Genomic DNA, 22,546 nt, shown 5'->3' on the forward strand with positions numbered 1-22,546 from the left:
CAACTTTTGCTTAGTGCCAACTAATTGGCAGTAGATCTGATAAACAATGGAAGCAAAACAATATTTGTGCATGTTTCTCGAACCCTGCAGGGAAGTTCATATGTTCTGGCAAAACTCAGAGATGGTCTTATGCTGCCTCTGAGTCCCGATGCACTGAAGAACAGAGCCTGTAACTTTTCAGGCCTGATTTCACACCTCTTCTAATAACTTCCAACATTTGAGGGATTATCCACGTATTTGCAAAACTGTGATATCTCTGCCTGTCTCTGTTCCCATTACATAGACTGGGAGCTGAAAATATCACATTTCTGTAGTATATTTTAAGAAATAATTTCACACATCTTTAAAAAAAAATAAATCTACAAGTATACATCCTAAAATAGCTAACTTCTTTGCTTCATAGCTTTTTCTCCCTTCTCAAAATATTATACATTTTATGAACATATTAACATGTATTTACAGTTGGTAAACTACTGAGAAGCAGAGTTAAGTAATTAAGCTGATGCATCATACTGCTTTCAAACATGCAGGGTCCTAGGGATCCTACTTCATTTGTGAAGCCAAAAAAACTGAATATATTTGCCTACCTTTCTGGTTAGTGGAACTTCTATTGGGACAGGAATAAGTTCTGCCAGGAGACATCCATAAAAAGCCACCATAAACATAACTGGATCACTATTAGGAAATACAAGAGCTACCTACAAAAATATATTAAAAAACATGAAATGCTTTTTGTTGTTATTTGGAGGGGGATGGTTTTTTAAGTTTGTGGGAAAAAATTGTCATAACACTGCTGGGGTCACAAACTAGGAGCAGAAATACTGAATGTTGTGATAATACAGTATTAAAAATCACAGTATTACAAAGCTTTCTTTAGCTAAAACTGTTCCACACTGTCTATTTTATCCACGTAGACCAATCAAACAAACCTACCCGGTCTCCAGGCTTCAGCAGTGGTTCATTCCTAGTGGTTAGCTTGTTTAGCAGGGTATACGCTAACTTCAAGCTGCGACTCCACAGTTTGCCTAAAGATGATGCAGAAATCAAAGAAATAGCTTTTAACTGGCAAATGTCACAGCTTTTAACTGGCAAATGTCGATGCTCTATATACACACAAGTTGGTTGTGTGAAAACAGAATTAGCGGTCACACAAGCATTCTGGAAAAGTGAACACTGCTTTTGCAAAAGCAATCACACCACAGAAGCCTGCTGAGCTCATCTGCGGTATCAGTGCACACACACACACACAGTCTGGTTGATATAACTTAAGTGTATTTCCAACAAAACTTAGACAACTCCTTATTAAGGGTTCTTAGAGAAATCAAACTGCCTGGGATAAAAATAAAAATTCTAATTTGGCCAAAAAATAACTGAAATTTAAGAAACAAAGGGTACAAACAAATGCCATAATATCCATCTCTGTGAAATGCCAGTTCAGTGCTCAATAGTCATCTACACAGCCTTCAATAACTCAGAACAAAAAATGCATCCAAACTATTAAATACAAAGACAAAAACCTAATTAATTATTTGACACAGCATAGAAGACGATCTTCAACAATCCTCCAAAAAGAAGAGTATTGATTAAAACAAACTCTTCATAAAAAGTTGAGCAACAGCAAAACCCTTCCACTGTTAATGGCAAATCAAAGCATGTAGAACCCAGGGAGCCACATTGTAGCATGCATTTGGTACAGTTTTCTAGTATGGTGTCTTGGACTTGCATCCATGCTCTTCAGGCCATGTAGCCAACCATCATGTAATTTGTGTTTGTCAGTCTCAAACTTCCTCAATTCAACATCTTTTTTTGCTGTGTAACATATATGCAAGTTTATATATTTTAAGTTTTATATATATGTATATTAAAAAAAAAAAAAAGTACACACAACAAAAACACAAAACAGGTGCAGGACTCAAGTTCATCAAAATAAATACTATGGCTTTGTGACCTGCCCAGAGAAGTTGGCAGAATCCAAGTACAGTTTAGAACTTGGCTTCTTTTTATTTTTATGTTTGTTCATTTTGTTTTTTAAACATACAACTAAACATGATCTTCTAAACAGTTTTCACTTTCTTAAAGTTCCTGTGCAAGGTAATGAAACTAATGCACCTACTCAATTATATTTTCCCTAAGCATACTTCACCTGCAAGAACGCAAACAAGAAAATGTAATATTCCAACATACTGCATGATTAAATGTAAGCAACATGCTGCAGAGTTAGCTACCCTGAGGGATAAGATTACCTTCAAAAAAAACCCACAATTACTGTAATTTTTCTAATTCACTGATACAGTCAAGTCTCACTTCCCTCAATAATATCCTGAAGTACAAGTTTTCTCTATAAGGATATGCAAGAACATACATGCACACTGAAGCATTCTGTCTACTTTGGGAATCTTAAGAGTCCATTAGTAGTCATCTGCTACTTTCTCCTATTTTACATCAGTCTCTTTTTAGCTTTCTTTTGCAGGTTTTTTTAAGCAAAATTGTTTGAAATTTATAAATAGCCACCTGTAAAGAACTGATGTGATTATTTTGCCTTCGTTAACTTTCAAAACTCTTTTTCATATACAATGAACTTTTAACTTCTATTTGAGTAGAAATCTCAAATGATCTGTCCTGAACAGTCAGTCCCTCCTAAGGAAAGCCAATTGTTCATTTCACAATGAACACCTAATTCTTTCTTAGTTTTCACCAATACCTACCATAGGTAAGTGTATAAATAGCTTTCCCGGTTGTATCCAAAGCAGTCAGACATGGGGATTTCGGCTGTGTAGTTCCCCAGCGTTGCAGGGCAGCCAGCAGAGAAGGTGGCCAGTTGGTTACCACACCTAAGGGTTCACCTTTAAGAACACTCATCTGATTTCCTTCAGGCTTTGGTTGATTTGGGTCAGGCTGTTGCACTAAAACCAGAGAACAGTAAAGTGGCAGAATGTCAATCTTTATCAAAAGTGCACATTACACTTAAAAGGTAATTCTATGAACTATTCTCATCCTTCCTCAGAGCTATCACTGCTTTTACCCTGCTTTATGATGATGCCATGCTAATCATCTGTTGGCTTCAGAAAAAGTAATTACCACCATTTTGTAGTTCTGATTCCACATTGTTCAAAGAAGCTGGCCACAGAACAGAATTTGAATCCTGAGTTCACTTTTTCTCTACTATGGGAGGATATTATTTTCTTCTGTTTGTTCTAACATCTGTTTAAATGAAAGCCTACACAAAGTCAAGAATCATCATCAGAAAGAATGCCTTCAGTGCCAATTGAACAAGTGTTCTCACTGTGAAGAAAGACAGTAAAGGCAAAAGCTGGAACATGAGAAATTCCAACCAGGTATACAGAAACCCTTTTTTCTGCTTTGAAACTGGTCAAACACTGGTACAGCGTCCAGACAGGCCATGGAATTTCTGTCTTAGGAGATACTCAGAACTTGACTAGACAAAGCTCTGAGCAGCCTGACCTACTGTCCTGGTTTCAGTTAGAACAGAGTTAATTTTCTTCCTAGTAGCTGGTAGAATGCTATGTTTTGGCTTAGGATGAGAAGAGTGCTGATAACACCCTGATGTTTTAATTGTTGCAGAGCAGTGCTTATTCCAAGCCAAGGACATCTCAGCCTTTTGCTCTGTCCTGCCAACGGGCAGGCTGGGGGTGCAGCAAGAGCAGGGAGGGAACAGATCCAGGACAGGTGACCCAAACTAGCCAAAGGGGTATTCCGTATTTTCTGACGTCATGCTAAACAATATATAGGGGTGGCTAGCCGGGGGGAGGGGGCTGGACTGCTCGGGGTTAGGCTGGGCATCGGTCAGTGGGTGGTGAGCAATTGCATTGTGCATCACTTGTTTGTACACATTGTTATTAGTAGTACTATTATCATCATTGTACTATTATTATTATTGTTATTATTATTATTGTTATTATTATTTTCCTGTCTTATTAAACTGTCTTTATCTCAACTCACAGGCTTCACTTTCCCTTTCTCTCCCCTGTCCCAGAGAGGGAGGGGGGAGGGTGAGCGAACGGCTGTGTGGTGTTTAGCTGCTGGCTGGGTTAAAACAACGACACCTACTCAGACCTGCTTTGAACAGCAGGTTGGTCAGAGGCTTCCAGAGGTCCATCCTGTGATCAGTTACACTTTGGCTATTCCTTGATTTACTCCAGTGAGTACCCACTACAAATTCACTGATTACTGTAAGACCAGGTATAAAATGTCTGCAGCAAAAAGTGACTGCACGCCCATCACCAAACATGATATAATTTCTGAATCTCCCAGTGTAGTTCTTAACAAAGGTGTGAATAGAAATTCTCCAAATATATGTAAATCACTGGCTCTAGTATTCACCAGCTCATCACACTGGTCCAAACTGAGCTGAATCAGAAGATTCAGAGACAGAAAGATTAGAGACAGAAAGGTCACATGATATCATAATTCTATCACTTTTTTTTTTTTTTGGGGGGGGGAAGAAAGGAAGAAAACAATACTTGTTAAGACATAACAGTTCTTTCTTTAATTGATTACACAAAGAGTGAAATTTTTATTTAAAAGAAAACTAACCTTCTAGCAGTTCTTCAAAATCATCAACAAAAAACTCCTTCAAAGGTGGGCGCTTTGGTCTTTTCAAGGTATTTAGAAGCTGCTGGATTTTAGAGGACACCCTGCTATTCACTGGGACACCTGTCAAGCAGAAAAGATGCATTACTTACTGTGTATTAATACACATACAATAAAATATAGCTTCCACACTGCTGACAACATCACTCGAAGCTCAGTATAGTTTTCAGATGGAAGAGTTATTCAAAATGAGTAGCTTGTTAGGGAAAAAAAAAAAGAAAAAAAAGCTTTAATAAATAACAGTTTCAAACACAGATTTATTTGTTTGTATTGGGCTTACGTGGCAAGGTTTTGGTAGCAGAGGGGATATGGGGGTTGGCATATGTGAAAGGAGTCCAGGAACTGCCCTGTGTTAGAATAAAAACAGCTCTGGTTGATTCCAAAAGGGACCCACAACTGGCCAGAGCTGAGCCAACAAGCAAGGTGTTTTTAGTTTGCTTTTTGTTTCTCACTGCTCTAGTTTGCTAGTGATAAGCAATAAATTAATCTCCCTATGCTGAGTCTGTTTTGCCTGTGACAGTAATTGGTGAGTGATCTCCCTACCTTTATCTCAACCCTTGAGACTATTTTCATGGTATTTTATACCACTGTTCCTTTCAGGAGGAGGAGTGAGAGAGTGGTGTTGTGAAGTTTAGCTAGGCATCAGTGTAAAATCACCACAGTCCTTTAAAACAATGCTGTTTCCTAGCTGTCTGACTGATACATATACATTCTCATACTTTAATCTACATTTTACATTCAGTCAGTACTGGAAGTGTGAAAATTGAATAAAGATAGCTATGGAAAAAATAAGTGAATCTTTCAATATTTTATACTGCTAGCAAACAATAACCACAACACAAAACCATGTTGTATGCTGATTTTCATTTGTGTATGTTATATTCTTATTTATAATTCAATAGCATTTAACAACGTGTGTTTGTTTATATTTACAGTTTTGAGACAATACATATTTAAAATGTGAGATTAAAGGGCTTTTGTTGTCTTTTACTATAAAAATATACTGAAACGGTGACATAGATTCCACTTGGTTCCCAGTGGCAGAGCAAGGGAAATGCAAAACAGCTTCCTTTCCTTTTGCAGTCTGACATATACAGCATAGTACTGCAGAGCTTTGGAGGGGTTATGACACACTATGTTATCCATCTGCTTATTCAGAAAAAGGGACATAGATGGAAAGGTGGGAGATTTATAATACAATCACCATCTGCAGTTTCCAAAATGCTGCTGTTGTAGCCTCTGGGAACTCCTCGTACTGATGCCAGTTGTGGTCGCTCATGATGCAAGTGTTCCACCAAACCAGTGGTTACATCAGGAGGTGCAGAGTGGTTATCTGTAGAAATGTAAGAATGACATGGGAACTCATCAGTCACGTTAAGACTCAGTACATCCAAAGTTGTTTGTTACAGCCTTCTTGCTATTCCTCTCATGTTTTGTGCACCACTGCTCACAACAGAAAAAGCACTGGGTTTTCTGAGGCATGATGTGGTATGGCCTGACATGACAAGCTGTTTAATTCCAACGGTGTGTGATACAAGCAGTTAATATTTAAACGTTTTATAATGTACATTTACATAGGGAAAACAGGGCAATTCTCAAATTCTCATATACTCAAGGGGCTTGAGAAACACCTTATAACAACCTTGAGGCAAAAACCTGCATTGCTTGGAACTGCATCACGTTTCTGTACTACTACAGAATGCTAGCAAGTACTGTCATCCCAAAATTGTGACCTATTTTATGGAATGATTTTCTGCACAATCACAGGTTAAGATAGTCAATTATTTGGAAGAAGTGTTCAAATAAGGAATGCCTGAAGTACTATTATCAAGAACTGGAGGCCTGAAATGTTCAGAATCCTAATGAATAAGAATAGAACTGTAACAGGAAAAAGCTTATGAACACAATGCTGCTGGACACAACGGTGCTGGAAGAACTGGATGCGGTCACACAGCTTGCCAGTGACAGAACCCTCAAAGAACCTTTGTATGGCACAAATTCTGCAGTAAGAACCCTAGGGAGAAAACCTAGGGAGATAAAGGCTATGCTGGGAAATGTATGTATTAACCCACTCTTTTTGAGGAAGTGATTAGTGCTAACATAAAAAGTACTTCTAGCTCTGTTCACAGATTTCCAGAGCTTAATACAAACCACCAATACAGCTCTAAGCAGTTTTAGAGGCATCACCAGAAAACACTAAATCCGTTCTTATACTTTGCAGCCATCATCAATGCAATGACAATTGTTTTATTAGGGAGATCTGTCTTGCCAGGTACTAAGCAAGGACCATAAATTTCTTTCCTATGGGTAAAGATACAAGAAGGACAAAATATCACTTGATCAGACAAAGGTGAGAGTTAAAACCAGTAACAAGAAAACATGGCAACACAGCTAAGCCACAACACTTTATCAGTGGAAATCCCCAAAATACCATTCTGCATATAATATGTCATAACCACTAAGCATTAAGGTGACTCAGAGCATAAATCTGTTCCATGCACTTGACATCATATGCATATGGATACAAATAATCAAGAGAGAGAACAATACACACACACACAACGCAACTTGGTGCACTTGGATCAGAAGCTGAAAAGCTAAAAGGATACGGGTTTTGCCATGCACTTTCCTGTTAGGCAAAAAGCCATCTTCCATCCGCATGCTCAAGATGGATTTTTGAAACATAAAAGCTCTGCAACTAGATGCAAAGAGAGTAACACAAGGAAGAAGCTATTTGGGAACAGTTACAGAAGTTCTGTGTACTTGTGAACAGTTCAAAGAAATCGCACAAGAAAATGAAAATTCTTGGAAAACAAACAAAAAACAATGATCCCAACTGAAAACACATAAAGTAACTATATATGGAGGTGCTGCTCTACAGAATTCAGGTATTTCACAAGCATTTCAGAGCCAAGTTTCATGCAAATCGATGTCCCTAATCACAGAAAGAAAATGCCAGGGGTGCGTATAAACAACAGCTCTGTTGTCCACAGCTACTTTATCCTACACACAACAGAGAACAGATCCTCCCACAATTCTGCCCTGAGAAGGCAAAATTATGTGTGTGAAAGGAGTAATTTCAATTTTCAGGATTTATGCTCAGATGAAAATTACATTAGCCTCATTAATTATTTAGGCATTTTATTCATATACACCCATAAAAATCCATGAAATTAATCTGTATCATCTAGAGATACTGTGACAAAATACATAAAGAGAAAAGCCAGTAAAGCATCTGTGAACAGACTTGTAACTTGGGGACTAAAGATAATTGGATTTAAACTGAAGCACATGTACATTTCAATTACTAATTAGAAGACACAGAGATAAATGTAAAGGAAGGCAGAAGCCCAAGAAAAAAAGAAGTATGATGTACAATACAGAAATCTAAAAGCTAGACATCAGTCAGAAATTGATCTCTAAGAAAGAACCTTATACTGAAGATCCAAAGACTTTAGAAAAGTTCTGACCTAATGTGATGGTTTTACTCAGGTGGGCAGCCGAGCTTCAACACAACCACTCTCTCACTCCCCCTCCTGAAAGAGAAAGGGGGAGAAAATACAATGTGCAGGGCTCAAGGGTTGAGATAAGGACGGGGAGATCATTCAACAATTATCATGACAGGCAAAACAGAATCAGAATAGGGAGATAGTCAGATTTATTGCCTATTAACTAACAAGCTAGAGAAGTGAGAAACAAAGGAATGAAACTAAAAATGCCTTCCCTCATCCACCTTCTTCCATCTCCTCTTGCATCTCAAGGTGCAGAAGGGAACAGGGGAATGGGGTTGCGGCCAGCACTTCATCTCTGTTGCTCCTATGGACCCATATCTGGAGCAGTTCTTGAAGACCTGCCGCCTGTGGGAAGCCCACGCAGGATCAGTTTGGGAAGGACAGCATCCCGTGGGAGAAAACCCATGTTGGAGCAAGGACAGCGAGTGACCATGAAGGAGCGGCAGAGACAAAGTGCTATAAACTGACCACAACCCCCATTCCCCTGTTACCCTGTGATGCTCGGGGGGAGAAGATGGAAGAGGGTGGATGGGAGGAAGGTGTTCTTTGCTTATTTCCTTTGTTTCTCATTTTTCTAGCTTGCTAGTAATAGGCAGTAAATCTTACTATCTCCCTACTCTGAGTCTGTTTTGCCTGTCATGATAATTGTTGAGCGATATCTCTCCCCATCCTTATCTCAACCCTTGAGCCCTGTGCATCGTATTTTCTCCCCATTTCCCTTTGAGGAGGGGAAGTGAAAGAGTGGTCGTGTTGGAGCTTGGCTGCCCACTCGAGTAAAACCACCACAAACTCTACCTTGCTCATACACCCTTCCCTGTTTCATAATGTGCTTTACAAATCTGAAAAAGTAAAACTACACAAACTACAAGCAGTAGTTACATTTTGAAACCCATAGCTACTATAAACTAAGGCTGGTGTCCCAAACTGAGTATAAGGCAGAAGGTATTTGGAGGGCATGCCAGCAAAGAGCTGAGAAACAACATTCTCATGAATAGCCACTGCACGTCTATGAAACTATAAACACACTATCATCTACAAAAAGAAGTCTAAAGGATACCTGATGGGGCTTTCAACAAAATTTGACAGTAACAGCTCGACTAGCTCAATTAACAGGTATTTGAGAAATAAATTTGTGCCTTAAATTATCACATCAATTGGCACCTCAGAAGTATTTCATCTCAGCATACAGAAGTCTGTATACTCAGTTTAAGTCTACTGAAGCATTTACCGTTTTCCATATTCAACCTAACCTCTGTAATGAATTAAGAGAAAACTCTGTATAGTCCACATACAGATAAGTCATACAGCTACAGATAAGCAAAAAGTTGAGTAGTAAAGCTGCCAAAATCTGAAACCATCAGGAATAATACATGTGATACACACTGCATAGTACTAAAAACACAAGAACTTCATCATGTACCATGCTCTGGGGCCCATATCATCTTGAGTGAGTCCAGAGGAGGCCATGAGGATGATCAGAGGGCTGGAACACCTCTCCTAACACCTCTCCTACGAAGACTAAGACGAAAGGCTGAGAGAGCTGAGTTTGTTCAGCCTGGAAAACAGAAGGCTCTGGGGAGGCCTTATAGTGGCCTTCCAGTTCCTAAAGGGGGTCCACAGGAAAGCTGGGGAGGAACTCTTTCACGGAATGTGGTGACAGGACAAGGCTTTAAACTAAAACAAAATATAGGTTTAGATTAGATATTCAGAAGAAATTCTTTATTGGGTGTGGTGAGGCACTGGAACAGACTGCCCAAAGAAGATGTGGATGCCCCAGCCCCGGAAACGCTCAAGGACAGGTTGGATGGGGCTTGGAGCAACCTGGTCTAGTGGAAGGTGTCCCTGCCCGTGGCAGGGAGGAGAGTGAGTGTGGTGTGGTGCGTGTGGAACTGTATGGTCTTTAAAGACCCTTCCAACCCAAACCATTCTATGAATCTGTGTAGTATTTAGATTTTCTAATTATGATGAAAAAAAGATAAATTATTTGAAATAAAATGTTTTTACTGCACCACTAAGTTCCTTCCTGTACCTTTACATTACTGTGCATCTGTTGCACACACAGAAACCCACTGTCATTCTTCACTACAGAGTGTACAAAAACATTATAAAAATCATTTCCACAGTGCAAAAGATGGCCTGTCTCCCTCCCTACCAAATATTTCACAGGCATAAGACTAATGCTCTGCATTTAGGGAAAAAAAAAAAAAAAAAGAAGAAGGTAACATGAAGTTCCAGACCTTCAGTGTTACAGAGATTGAGAAAAAACTCACATTTACATTTTGGCTTAACAGTACTTCTATGTTTTCACTCTAATCCCACAATAAAGGACAAATTTTATCATTACAAACTTTAATTAAAAGAAAATAATGTTTTAGCTTGAAATTTAGCTTTGTTAGTACCTCTAATTTCATAAAATTCCAAAAGATTCTGGATGTTTCTCTTGTTTTTTGGATGTTTACCAATCAAGTCACCTTTGAAATCCATCAATATTCTCTAGCTTAAATACAAGTAGATCAGAAAGCATGCACCGAGAATATCATCCTTTTGAAATTCCATTTTTTAGACAACTACAAATTTAACTTCTGCTTCCTGATAAATTAAGCATTTTATCAAGAGAATGAATGTTCAGATCTTGTGAACAACTGGTTTGGTTTAAATTAAAATACACATATATCATGCGTACCTGGTCTGTGGATTGTACATTTTAAGGCTATTTGTGGATGTCTCCTCGTGAAGTACAGCATTCATACCTGACTTTTGCATGTAGCTCTGCTTTGGGATTTTCAATTCGATTTTATTGCAACCACACAGGCATTTCTTTACTGACCTAGCTGGGTGTGTGCCATGAGATCTGCAAGCACAGTGGCAGCAGCGGTGGCAGTAGCAGTATTGGAAGCAGCAGCAGGTTTCCCTCCTGGATGAGATGAGGTGGAGGATGCAGAGGATGAGGTGGACGAGCCCTGAATAACACGGTTAAGCCAGGGCTCTACGTTGGAATGGCTCTGGAACGGAGTGGAGGTGATCCGCCCTTGCCGACGTAACGAGCCCTCATCTTCTGATGCTGACGATGTGTCTGTGATTAAAATAACGATGACAGGCATGTAATGTAGGAATGACCCAACAGACAGGAACATGAAGTATTTCCATGTTCTTTGCATAGTGTTCTCATGTGCTACACATGAGATGCGTGTATTAAAGCTAATGGTATATTCGCATGCACAAATTCTGCTTATTGCCATTTTCAGCGTAATGTGACAACTTATACATGTTATAATAAGAAAACACATGAAGGAAAGTTTCATTTAACTCCTGCATTTGCAAAGACATAATGCTTGAAAAAACCTTCTACCTAAGCTACCTAGTGTACTTACTAACTATGCTAAGTGAGCATACCACTCTTATGGAATATTTATGTTCTAAACAGATAAAGTGAAACTTCATCCAAACTGAAAAAACATGTTGGGTATTTTTAATGTTTAGATTCTTCTGACTTCTTTCAACTAGTTACTAAAAAAAACCAACACAGTGCTATACAGTTCAATGAAAAAGTCATTTCATTAATCTAAGAATAAACAGAGGAACTAAAAAGCATGGATTTTAACCACATAAGGTGATATTAATGTGCACATTATATAAATGCTTAATAAAGAATCTTTTCATTGTAGATGTGTATTTGTTGCTGTTACAAGTCTGATGAAACATCCCCATTTTAATTACCACCACCCAGTTATTCACAGGTTTTTGTAAGTTTCCCTTTTGCATCCAATCTGTCTATATTTATCTACACAAAAGCAAATAAAAAGTTTTTTTTAATATAATTTTTAAAATATAAAAAAATCTTTTTTTTTGAGTGAAAAATAGGAACTTTTTAAAGAAAGACATCTTGTCTTTTTTCAGTCTGAGATCTCCTGTCAAAATTGTTAGAATGTGAAACTGAGGCTTGCCACAAAACACACTATGTAAGCTGGATGTTCAGTTTCTTCCTAAATAAACTATGGTATTTTAAGAACTTGATCCTCAACATAACATCCTCCAACTCCGGTAGTCAAAGGGAAGCTCCTAAAACAATGTATTGCCCATATACTGATAAAGCTCAAATCAAGTCAGTTTGCACACAGTGGTTTTAAGCCACACACAATGATGAGAAGAATTTAGAAAAGATACTGCAGGAAGAAGTCAGCATGAGAAAAGAAAAGAAAAAAACAAACACCTGATGAAAAAGACAAGGTGTCCATTGCTGTACTCCAGAGTCATTTCCAGACACAGAGCTCCTGGGCAACATAGATTGGTTACCTCAGAAACTTGCAGCCTTTGCTTTGGCATTTTTCTACATCTACTGAACACAGAAGATTAAGCAATATATAACTTAATAGCAAAATTTTGTTGAAGCCATACTGAAAATCATTTCCTCACCTTTGGGAACAATTTTCAATCACCAGGTGTTTAACTTTCTGCTTTCAAGAATATGTGCATTTCCAACAGCTCTAGAATAATTGTTCTTAAATAGTGTGAAAACACAAAATTAGAAATCCAGTTTAACTTAAGGGCCGTTTCAAAGCTTAAATCACAAATCTCCCATTACTTGGCCATCCCTAGTCAAACATGACAAGCTTTGAATAAATATACACAAACAACTGATCTTTGAGAAGATACTGCTGTGGATCACCATTACTGGGCCTGCGCCTCATGTGATATTTCTGTGGACAACAGTTTTAGTTTTTGGCTTCTGACTCCATCTGTCTCTGGAGAGGAGCCAAACCAGCCCATTAGTGCTTGCAACCTTCCCTTTCTTTTAGGCGGAAGGCAAAAATAAACAATTCCAGGAAGATATAACAAAATAGGATTATAGTCAGGTTTAAAACAAAACAAAACAAAACACATTTGTGATATATTATCACTTCAGAGTAAGAAATAAAAGTACAGGAAAACACAGGTTTCTCAGAGGATACATATTCTGATGGTGTCCGTTACCCAGTTACAAGTTCAACAAAGTCTATCTAAAATTTCTACACTTTCAGATATCTTATATAAGCCGAGGAAAAAAAACAAACACATTTAAATGTAAAGAATGCAAAGTATTAACTGAATATGAAATGGAAATACTCATAGTAAAAACTTCCCAATATTAAAACAATTTTACCAGGAAGAGAAAATTAGCCAGGTAACACCTGGCTGTGTGACAATCACAGGAGTTAAATCTTGGTTCTCAGTGTGTTGTGGACAGAATGCTATGTACTTGGCTTGCAGCTCTTCCTGTCTGGGAGCTTACCCATGATAGCCACAGAAACCACTGCCTTAGGGACCAAACGCGTACCAAGACAACATCCCAAGTTCTCATCATGTGAAATGTGTATGGGAAGCATGAGAGACTCAATGGGACATAAACAATAGCACATCAAAATTTTTGGAAAGACAGACAATAAAAGCACTTCCATTACTACTGGCCAGGGGACTTCGCTTTGAACTTAACACTGTAACTAGAACACAGTGCTTCCTTCCTGGTAATGGATGGTAACTATATGTAACAACATTTCAGTTACTAAGTATTAACAATGTCTGATTTTAATTGCATTCATTTCTGCAAATACAAGGATTGTAATGTAGTGGCTTACTGGCTCAGGTCTACACATCCCCAGTAATGTGAAATGGGAAAAAAAAAAAGTGTTTTAAGCTCACCATGCTAAATTAGCTAGAAAAATTATTTTGAAAGAGATCTGAACTGACAAAAATAAATAATAACAAAGGCATGTGGAACTCCTGAACCATCCTAAGTTCATGGTTATTGCACTATTAAAAAGGATAATTCAGGGTAGGTACGTAGAGGGAATGCCTCCCATTCAGGTGCAGAGAGCGTGCAAGCTGTGAGCAATGAGACTTCTGGAATTTTTTGCCCAGCTCTCACATTTAGAAAAAGCTCTAAGCACTCTGGTAACATGACAATGCTTACAGAACATTCTCTCCTGAAACCTTTACCAGCAAATACAGGCTGACAGATTTATTTATTTATTTTAAAGACAACTGACCACATCCAACAAGTCTCATAACTTCCTTGCCAGAGCAACAAACTTTGTTGCTAGTGCTCGACAGTAAAATTAGATGCTTCAAAGCCTGTTGGGTTCTTTGCAATTTTCTTGCTGAGTTAATTTTGCAGTTAATTTTGTTCAGTTTTGGGCCCCTCGCTACAGGAAGGCTACTGAGCTACTGAGTTGCTTGACTGTGGAGAGAAGAGCAATGAAGCTGATGAAGGGACTAGGAAAGTGAGGTTTGTGAGGAGTGAATGAGGGAACTGGGAGTGATCAGTCTGGAGCAGAGGATGCTGAGGAGAGACCTCAATGCTCTCTATAGCTACCTGAAAGGAGGTTGCAGGGAGGAGGGTGTTGGCAGGGAGAAGGGTGTTGGTCTCTTTTTTCAGGTGAAAAGTGATAGGATGTGAAGAAATAGTCTAGAATTGTGCCAGAGGGGGTTAGATTGGAAGAGTGTGGTCAAGCAGACTGCACAGTTAGATTAGGAAGAGTGTGGTCAAGCGGTTGAGTACCCATCCCTGTAACTATTTACGAGACGTGTGGATGTGGCACTGAGGGACATGGTTAGTGATGGGGCTCTGCAGATCAGGCTGATGGTTGGACTTGATGATCTTGAAGGTCTTTTCCAACCTAGACGATTCTGTGATTCTAAAATAAGGCCCTTAAAAACACAATTATTTTTATGCATTGATGCAGCTGAAGCAACTCCTCAGTATTTTTGAATGGCCTGATCTCTCATGATACAGTAATACATCTAGTTGTCCTATCTCTTCTAAGGGTATCTCATAACAAGTTATCTTCTCTTATAAGCTGCACAACAGATCCCAGAGACAATACTTTATTCTTCTTTCACGATAATTTGGTTAGGGTTTTTCTGTATCCCACTGAAGCCCACACTGGCTATTTTTACTTCTGTGCTAACCACTTGGACAGACATCTTAGAAGATGACATTGTATTAGCTCCTGTCTGATAGCATTTTTACCCCTCCCCCCACGAAGAAACAGCCAAAAAAATCTCTTCTTCTTTAACTGGTAAATCCAGCTGCATTCCTCACCAGGGTACTTCACAGAAGATTATCTATATTCTGTAACCACACTTGACAACAAAGGAGGCTGGAATTTGATATGACTGCAGCTATATAAACGGTTTCTCTTGAGGGAATATATACAATGCTGAATCTGCTAACCCAAGAGGGGCGAGGCTGCCACAGCTCCATGCCCCAGGTCCAAGCAGCACTGAGGCTCAAGCGTGTATTCTCAGTAGACACACACGCAGAGAGCACATGTAGACACCACGTGCATGCATACACTGTTGACCACACAGATAACACACACTGGCAGCACCCACAGCTTCATTCTGCTTCCTTTCCTGGATGACAGAGGCCTCTGACCTGAGACCCACGCTAGGGCATGGTGCTTGGTTTCTCTCACTCTGATCTCTCTGGTTAGTGGTACCCAAAGCCTCTGACTGCTGGTCCCAGCACAGTGGCTGGCACTCAGGCTCTCACTCCTGCTGCTGGCACCATGGATGCACAGGCCTGAGTGACTTGTGGTCCCACTCACTGATGACACTTGAGTCCACTCACTGGTCCCTCCAGGCACAGTCCCCCAACCCATGGTCCAACTTCAGCTGCCAGAGCTCAGCCTCTCCCCACACACTGAACAGGAAGTCCTTCACCCAGAAAAATCAACAGAAATAGACTGTAACAGAGATAGGACAGACAAAATCGGTCACATGCAGGGCATAGCCAGGGAAGCGAACCACTTACACAATTGGCCTTCTTTTCTTTTTATAAATCTCCTTACCCCTTTGTTTTCCCTGTACTTGTTTCTCCACAAATCACCCAAATCCACCCTTTCCCCCACTTTTGGTTCCTCACCTAAACACCCATAATAAATCTTGTGCAATCCTAAAATGCTTTTTCCCTGCATCCCATAATGTGCCCCATACACACATGTTCCCCAAGACCAGAAGGTACTCTTGTGCTGACCAGACTTGATAGGTTTCATGTCTGGACAACACGGCCAAAGCTCTCCAAGGACAGTCCAGGAGGGGCCTGGAGAGGGTGAACCATTCCTCTCAATAACTGATTTGGGTTTTCATTGTCACGGTGCTCTTGCGGGCTTGTGGAGATGGATCTGTGATGTGCTGATGACTTCTGGGCTGGGCTGGGAGTAGCTGGGGCAAGGTGTTGTTCGGGCTCCCCAACCTACCACTGTTTGTCTGTACTCCTTTGAAGGTGTGCAGATGAGCACTGATCACATAACCTCACAGCTTCTCCACACTATATACAAGGAAGGTATCACATGTTTTACCTAGATTCTCTCAAGCCCCCAGGACTTTTATCCTTTAATGCACCACACAAACCCGAGATGGAGCAGGTAGGGACACTGTCAGAGCTGCTCCAAATCTGTCCTGAAGGTATCCAAAAAAGGAATACTTGGGTTTTCTTCAAAAAACTGCCAGGAGATTCTAGTTTAAATGTGACAGGAGACAGGGAAGTCTAGCTGTCCTCCCACTCACTTATCTCTCCCAGCAGAGCTTCTGGATGCCAGCTATTTTTTGTATACTGAATCACAGAATCATCTAGGTTGGAAGAGACCTCCAAGATCACCAAGTCCAACCTCTGACCTAACACTAACAAGTCCTCCACTAAACCATATCACTAAGCTCTACATCTAAATTTCATTTAAAGATCTCCAGGGATGGTGACTCCACCACTTCCCTGGGCAGCCCATTATAATGCCTAACAACCCTTTCAGTAAAGAAGTTCTTCCTAATATCCAACCTACACCTCCCTGGCACAACTTTAGCCCATTCCCCCTTGTCCTGTCACCAGGCACGTGGGAGAACAGCCGCTCCTCGTAGGACTTGTTCTCCAGGCCCCTCACCAGCTTCGTTGCCCTTCTCTGGATTCTCTCAAGCACCTCGACGCCCTTCTTGTAGTGAGGGGCCCAAAACTGAACACAGTACTCGAGGTGCGGCCTCACCAGAGCCGAGTACAGGGGGACGATCACCTCCCTAGCCCTGCTGGTCACACTGTTTCTGATACAAGCCAGGATGCCGTTGGCCTCCTTGGCCACCTGAGCACACTGCTGGCTCATATTTAGCCAACTATCAACCATCACTCCCAGGTCCTTCTCTGTCTGGCAGCTCTCCAACCACTCATCTCCCAGCCTGGAGCTCTGCTTGGGGTTATTGCGCCCCAGGTGCAGGACCCGGCACTTGGCCTTGTTGAACTTCATACAGCTGACCTCAGCCCATCGGTGCAGCCTATCCAGATCCTCCTGCAGAGCCTTCCTACCCTCGAGCAGATCGACACACGCACCTAACTTGGTGTCATCTGCGAACTTACTGAGGGTGCACTCGATCCCCTCACCCAGATCATCAATAAAGATATTAAAGAGGACTGGTCCCAGTAGTGAGCCCTGGAGAACTCTACTAGTGACTGGCCTCCAACTGAATTTAACTCCATTCACCACAACTCTTCAGACCCAGCTATCTAGCCACTTTTTAACCCAACTTTTAACTCCGTCTGCCCTGGAGCCGATCACCTCAGTGAGTGGCTACAAAATGGTGGTAACACCCGATTTGAAAGGCCCACCGCTGCCACTGCTGGCTCTGCCTACACCTCGTCAGCCTCCCTCCTAAGGGCTGCCAGGTCCTGGCGGCTCCCTTAGCTGCCTCGAGTGGCCTTGATGCCAGAAAAAAAGCCCTGCCCATCTCAATCCCCCACTCTGCTGCAGAACACATCTGCCCCAGAGCCGATCGCCTCGGCAAGGAAATCTTACGCAGAATAACAGCATGTTCTTTTCTTACTGTGATACACCTCAATCCAAACACACAGTGATTTGGCAAACTACACGAATGACAGAAGGACAGAGTGAAGCAGCACAAATGCACTACTGATTGTAACATCGGAATTTATTTTGGACAGTAAGACTTAATATTGCTTTCAAAAGCTATAAACAGAAACTTCACAGCCTCTCTCTTGAAGCTTCAATATACAGATGGTCACTGTAATTGAATTTTCTCCAAGATTTCAGTTTATGCAATTCTCAATAACTTTCATATATACATAAACAACCTGTACACAAGAAAACTCAATAGCATGATAACCACCCAACTGCACTAATTGTCCTTATGGGCATCCAAGTATACAAGAAGTGGAATAATCTAATCAAGAAGTGTGATACCTTAACCTATCTTAAAGGGAAAATGTAAAGGTGAAGAAAGATCTGATTTAAGACTACAGAAGATACTTATTATTTTTTTAACTAATGAAATAACTAAAGACACCCCCACCCAAAACAAACAAACAAAAAAATGCAACTGAGCAACTAGCAAAGAAAATTGGTACTTCCTGTAAATGACAGAAGAAATAGAGCCTAGGAAGCAACAGAGCAGCACAGCAGATCTGCTCTTTTACAGGACTAAGAAATAGAATTGATGGAGAAGGGCACTAGAGGTCAGCGTGCTTCTACTCTAGGGGCATATTAGAAATGGCAAGAGCACATCAGTAACAGCTTAAGAGCTAAACTCTTCTTTGTATACAATACTGGCCCCAAAATACTTGGCGGCTTGCTACCAAGACGTATCTGGAGAAAGATTTGCTTAACCTCTAGAGAATTCATTCTGAGGCAATAGGAAGATTATCGTTTTTCCTAAAAAATTTAAGGAAACATCCTGACCTAAACAATCTGAACAATTATAGCATATGACATTGAATGGCTTAAAGGGCTCACAATTGGAACAATCTGATGAGTGTTCTGCAAGCTAATGGAGCAACTTAACACCCTGGTATATCTTTTTTAATTCTTAAGAAAAAGAATCTTATGCAACATGAAATAAGGTGCTTAGAACTCTGACATACTTGTCAAGATTCTCTCTTTCCAATTAAGATTCTGTAAGAGAATGGACAGGGCAACTGCTCACACTCCCTTGTAGCTTTCAGGAGTATCTTTATTAGCTACAGCATCGCTAGATGAAACACTAAAAATTTTGTGGAAAGACATCAAGGAACAAATCCAGGCAACATGTGGTTATCAGCAAATACAGCTATGAATATGGAAAAAGTTCATTGCAACTTGCTCTTTTATGTTTTGATAACAAGTTTACCTGGCAACATTTAAATACTTTAACTCAATAGATACCTGGAGGTGTGTATGTTTCTACTGAAGAGTGCACAAGAACAGACCGTCTCTTGGAAGGCATGGGCATTTTTCTCTCTTTGTATTTCGCAAGAGCTGCTTGTACTGCTTCAGTATGGACATCTACATAGAAAACAAACAAAAAGGTAAGAGAAATTAAGTTCAATCATAATTTCTTTCTAAAAACATAGGAAGCATGAATGTCATCTTTTACAGCTCAAATACAAAATATGAATTGCACATTAAGGTCCTTAATGCTTTTGTCCTATATTTAGTCCAACTGCTTAGCTCACGAACAGCAGCAGGTTTTCAGTCTCAAAGGAAGCATTTCTTGGACAGCAGAAAGGTCCAAAGTTGAATTCCAGTAATGTGGTTTTGAACTCAAAGCTGTGACAAGTTTATCAGTTGCTTTTCCTTCAAGGGTGTTCAGTAGGACTGAACAAATACACTTGCCTCCCACTCCACTCAAATGCAGTTCAGAAGCAATTCATTAGAGACTCAAGGGAAAATACAAAGAGGTCAAATCAACATATTTTCATCATGAAATCAGCTTAAAAAGGCTTTGCTAGTATCATTAGGAAGAACACCCTGACAACCGGTATTGAAGTTACAGCACACCTAACACATTAATTCTCAGTACTCATTTATTTTTAATTTTTGGTAAATTCCAATGCGTATACTGTAAATTTTGCTATTTTTAAGCCATAAACAAAGAGTTTAGTAAAAAGGAATTAGTGTTCAATCAAGACTATACTGCAGATAAAAAATACTGTACTCAAGTAATTCTAAATCGTCTTCAACAGATTTTTCTCTTTAACATAGCTTTTGACATCACTTAAACACATAAAGCTTAGGTAAAAAAAAATCTTGAGAAGTGAACAGATGACAAGGAGAAATGAGACAAACCAAAAATATACTGACTTATGAACTAAGATTTAAACTCATGAAAAATGGATAAAATGGATATGCACCAACATGTACTGATGAAGGGCCAAAAAGCAAGTATTGTGGTAGGAAAAAGCATGATCACATTTCACGTGGAAGATGCTGTACAAGAATCATAGGATCATTTAAGTTGAAAAAGACCTCTAAGATCATCAAGTCTAACTGTTACCCTAACACTGCCAACTCTACCAATAAACCATGTCCCTAAGTCCAGTTTTGAAAAATAAATAAAAATGCATTCTAAGCCACCTAAGGCTGAAAATATGTAACAGGAGATTGGTAGACATATGCAAAGTATGAAACTCAGAGCTATGTGACAAATACACTTACACAATGTACATTAAAAGAAATATCCTTTCTCTGTCCTGTACCTAGAGCAATTAACCTTAATGCCAACTTCAGGTTGTCAGCCACAACTCCATATTTTAGGGTCCATTAAAAAAAAAAAAAACACAAAGAAACAAAACAACAAAAAACTATTCTTTGAGCTATAACTCTTCAGTTCTGCTACAGAACAGCAACAGAACAAAGTTACTGAACTCTGTGTTGGTTTTGTTTTAAGCAGTACAAAAAGTACCAAAGAAAACTTGCACCTTCTCACTTCCTTAGCAGCATTACCAGACACAAGCCTTTGTCATGCTCACCTGCAATACATCCATCCCTATTTAAAGGACTGTGTTATGAAAAGGATCCCAGAGTTTTAAAAAGTACTCCTAAATTAAGGGATATGTAATTTACTCTATTTACAAATATTACAAGCAACAGCTCAAGTTCAGTATAGTAGCTGTAAATTCCAAGCATGTTCAACCCTGTAGATATAACTACACTCTGCATGTTATTTCATTCATGATGCATGAATCCTACACCTTGCTTCATGGTAACACAAGATCAGTAATGATATGACAGAAAATCTGTCTTTAGACAAATGCAGAGCTAGAAGGCATGTTAAAAAGAGTAAGAACTGATTTCTGGTACTAGTCCTGGGAACTTCTTTGGTTCTTGAGCATGAGATTCTTCCTAGATTATTTCAAATACACCAATCAATTCCAATTAATTCTAACAAAGCAAGAGATAGCTACAGGCAGGTAATAAGTATATATTTTAATGAGAATTGGAATAGTTTCAAGCATCAGGCCTCTAAAAATGGCTGCTGCAAACTAGTGTCCCATCTGACTGCATGCCTGTGACAAGGATTGCCAAAAAAAAGAAAAAAGAATATTTTCCGGATGTATCTTAATTATACTATAACATTCAGAGAATGCTGGGATTAACTTTTGAACTGTAAGTAGTACTGTGTATAGACTAGAAGAGAGGTTGTACCAGCTAACTGACCCATTGGGAAACCATGCAAACTAATAACTAGTTTTTATTGATAATTTGACACTTCTGTAAGCAGCCATGAACTCACCGTTGCATCCCTTACACTTCTTGGTGGAACTGGTTTTCTCTTTCATTAAAAACTTCCACTGGAAGTTCTTTAGTTTGTTGTATTTTCTACTGGAATTTTGCATTTACTACTGAAGTGTTGCTTCCCACAATAAGAAAGCAAGTATGACTGGCAAGGCTGACAGAGAAGAGAGGACTGTTGCAGGAACAAGCTCTGTCACATGACATGAAATACAGTATTTTCCACACTGCTATACAGGTGTCACACTTGCACACTGAACAGACTTGTGTATCAGCTGGAATAGACACATCCTTGTAGCCCATTTCAGGCAAGCTGGGAGAACTGGCTGTATACTGCAGCAGTACATCCAACAGGGCATTAGCAGTAAAGACCCAGCTGTTAGAGGCTGAAGAAGAGTTACTAGAAAAAAAGTGAGAGTGGAAAGAGTATAGTTGCTGGGGAAGCATCTTCAGACACCCTAAGGGCTTACCAGCTAACTTCCATGTCTTCTTAGCCAAAACCAGACCACAGTGGGGCTAAAGCAAGAGGAGGAACAGGAATTTTCACTAGGAATTGGGCATCCTCATGGTAGAACTACCAGCAGCAACAACAGCAATATAGTGGCTTAAAGTGTCCTCTGAACTGGAGAACACAAGGTACTTAGTGCTTATCAGCCTGCACAAATGCCTGCAAAGTCTCTGCTTTTCTCAGCTTTTCTACCACATTGTTGTCATTTAACAGAGTGCAAATCTAGTTAAAGCACTGTAATATTAACTGCTGTTCTGGGAACACTTAGGAAATTTATTAGCCTACAGTATTTTTGACCATATTTTCACTGTTGCAAATTTTTGGGTAAGATTTACTGCTTTAAGACAAAAATCTGTGGATGATAAAACTTAGTTAACTTAAATAGAAGA

The 22,546-nt window shown here is 39.7% G+C and overlaps 1 protein-coding gene across 22 annotated transcripts in view; it reads right to left on the minus strand.

Annotated features, from left to right (window-relative positions):
* The window catches only part of DIP2A (disco interacting protein 2 homolog A), a 115,498-nt gene that overhangs the window by 54,197 nt on the left and 38,755 nt on the right, over positions 1 to 22,546 (minus strand). For 21 of the 22 annotated variants that reach the window (XM_068686031.1, XM_068686016.1, XM_068686030.1 and 18 more), the window contains exons 4-10: positions 19,301 to 19,420; positions 10,951 to 11,196; positions 5,816 to 5,944; positions 4,555 to 4,674; positions 2,706 to 2,903; positions 930 to 1,025; positions 588 to 694 (exon numbers count right to left, since the gene is read on the minus strand). In XM_068686031.1, coding sequence (XP_068542132.1) covers positions 588 to 694; positions 930 to 1,025; positions 2,706 to 2,903; positions 4,555 to 4,674; positions 5,816 to 5,944; positions 10,951 to 11,196; positions 19,301 to 19,420 — 1,016 coding nt within the window. The remainder of the gene's footprint in view (positions 1 to 587; positions 695 to 929; positions 1,026 to 2,705; positions 2,904 to 4,554; positions 4,675 to 5,815; positions 5,945 to 10,950; positions 11,197 to 19,300; positions 19,421 to 22,546) is intronic. The other variant, XM_068686032.1, reaches the window with a different exon arrangement.

This window comes from Anas acuta, chromosome 6 (assembly GCF_963932015.1).
Source record: "Anas acuta chromosome 6, bAnaAcu1.1, whole genome shotgun sequence".
NCBI lineage: Eukaryota > Metazoa > Chordata > Aves > Anseriformes > Anatidae > Anas > Anas acuta.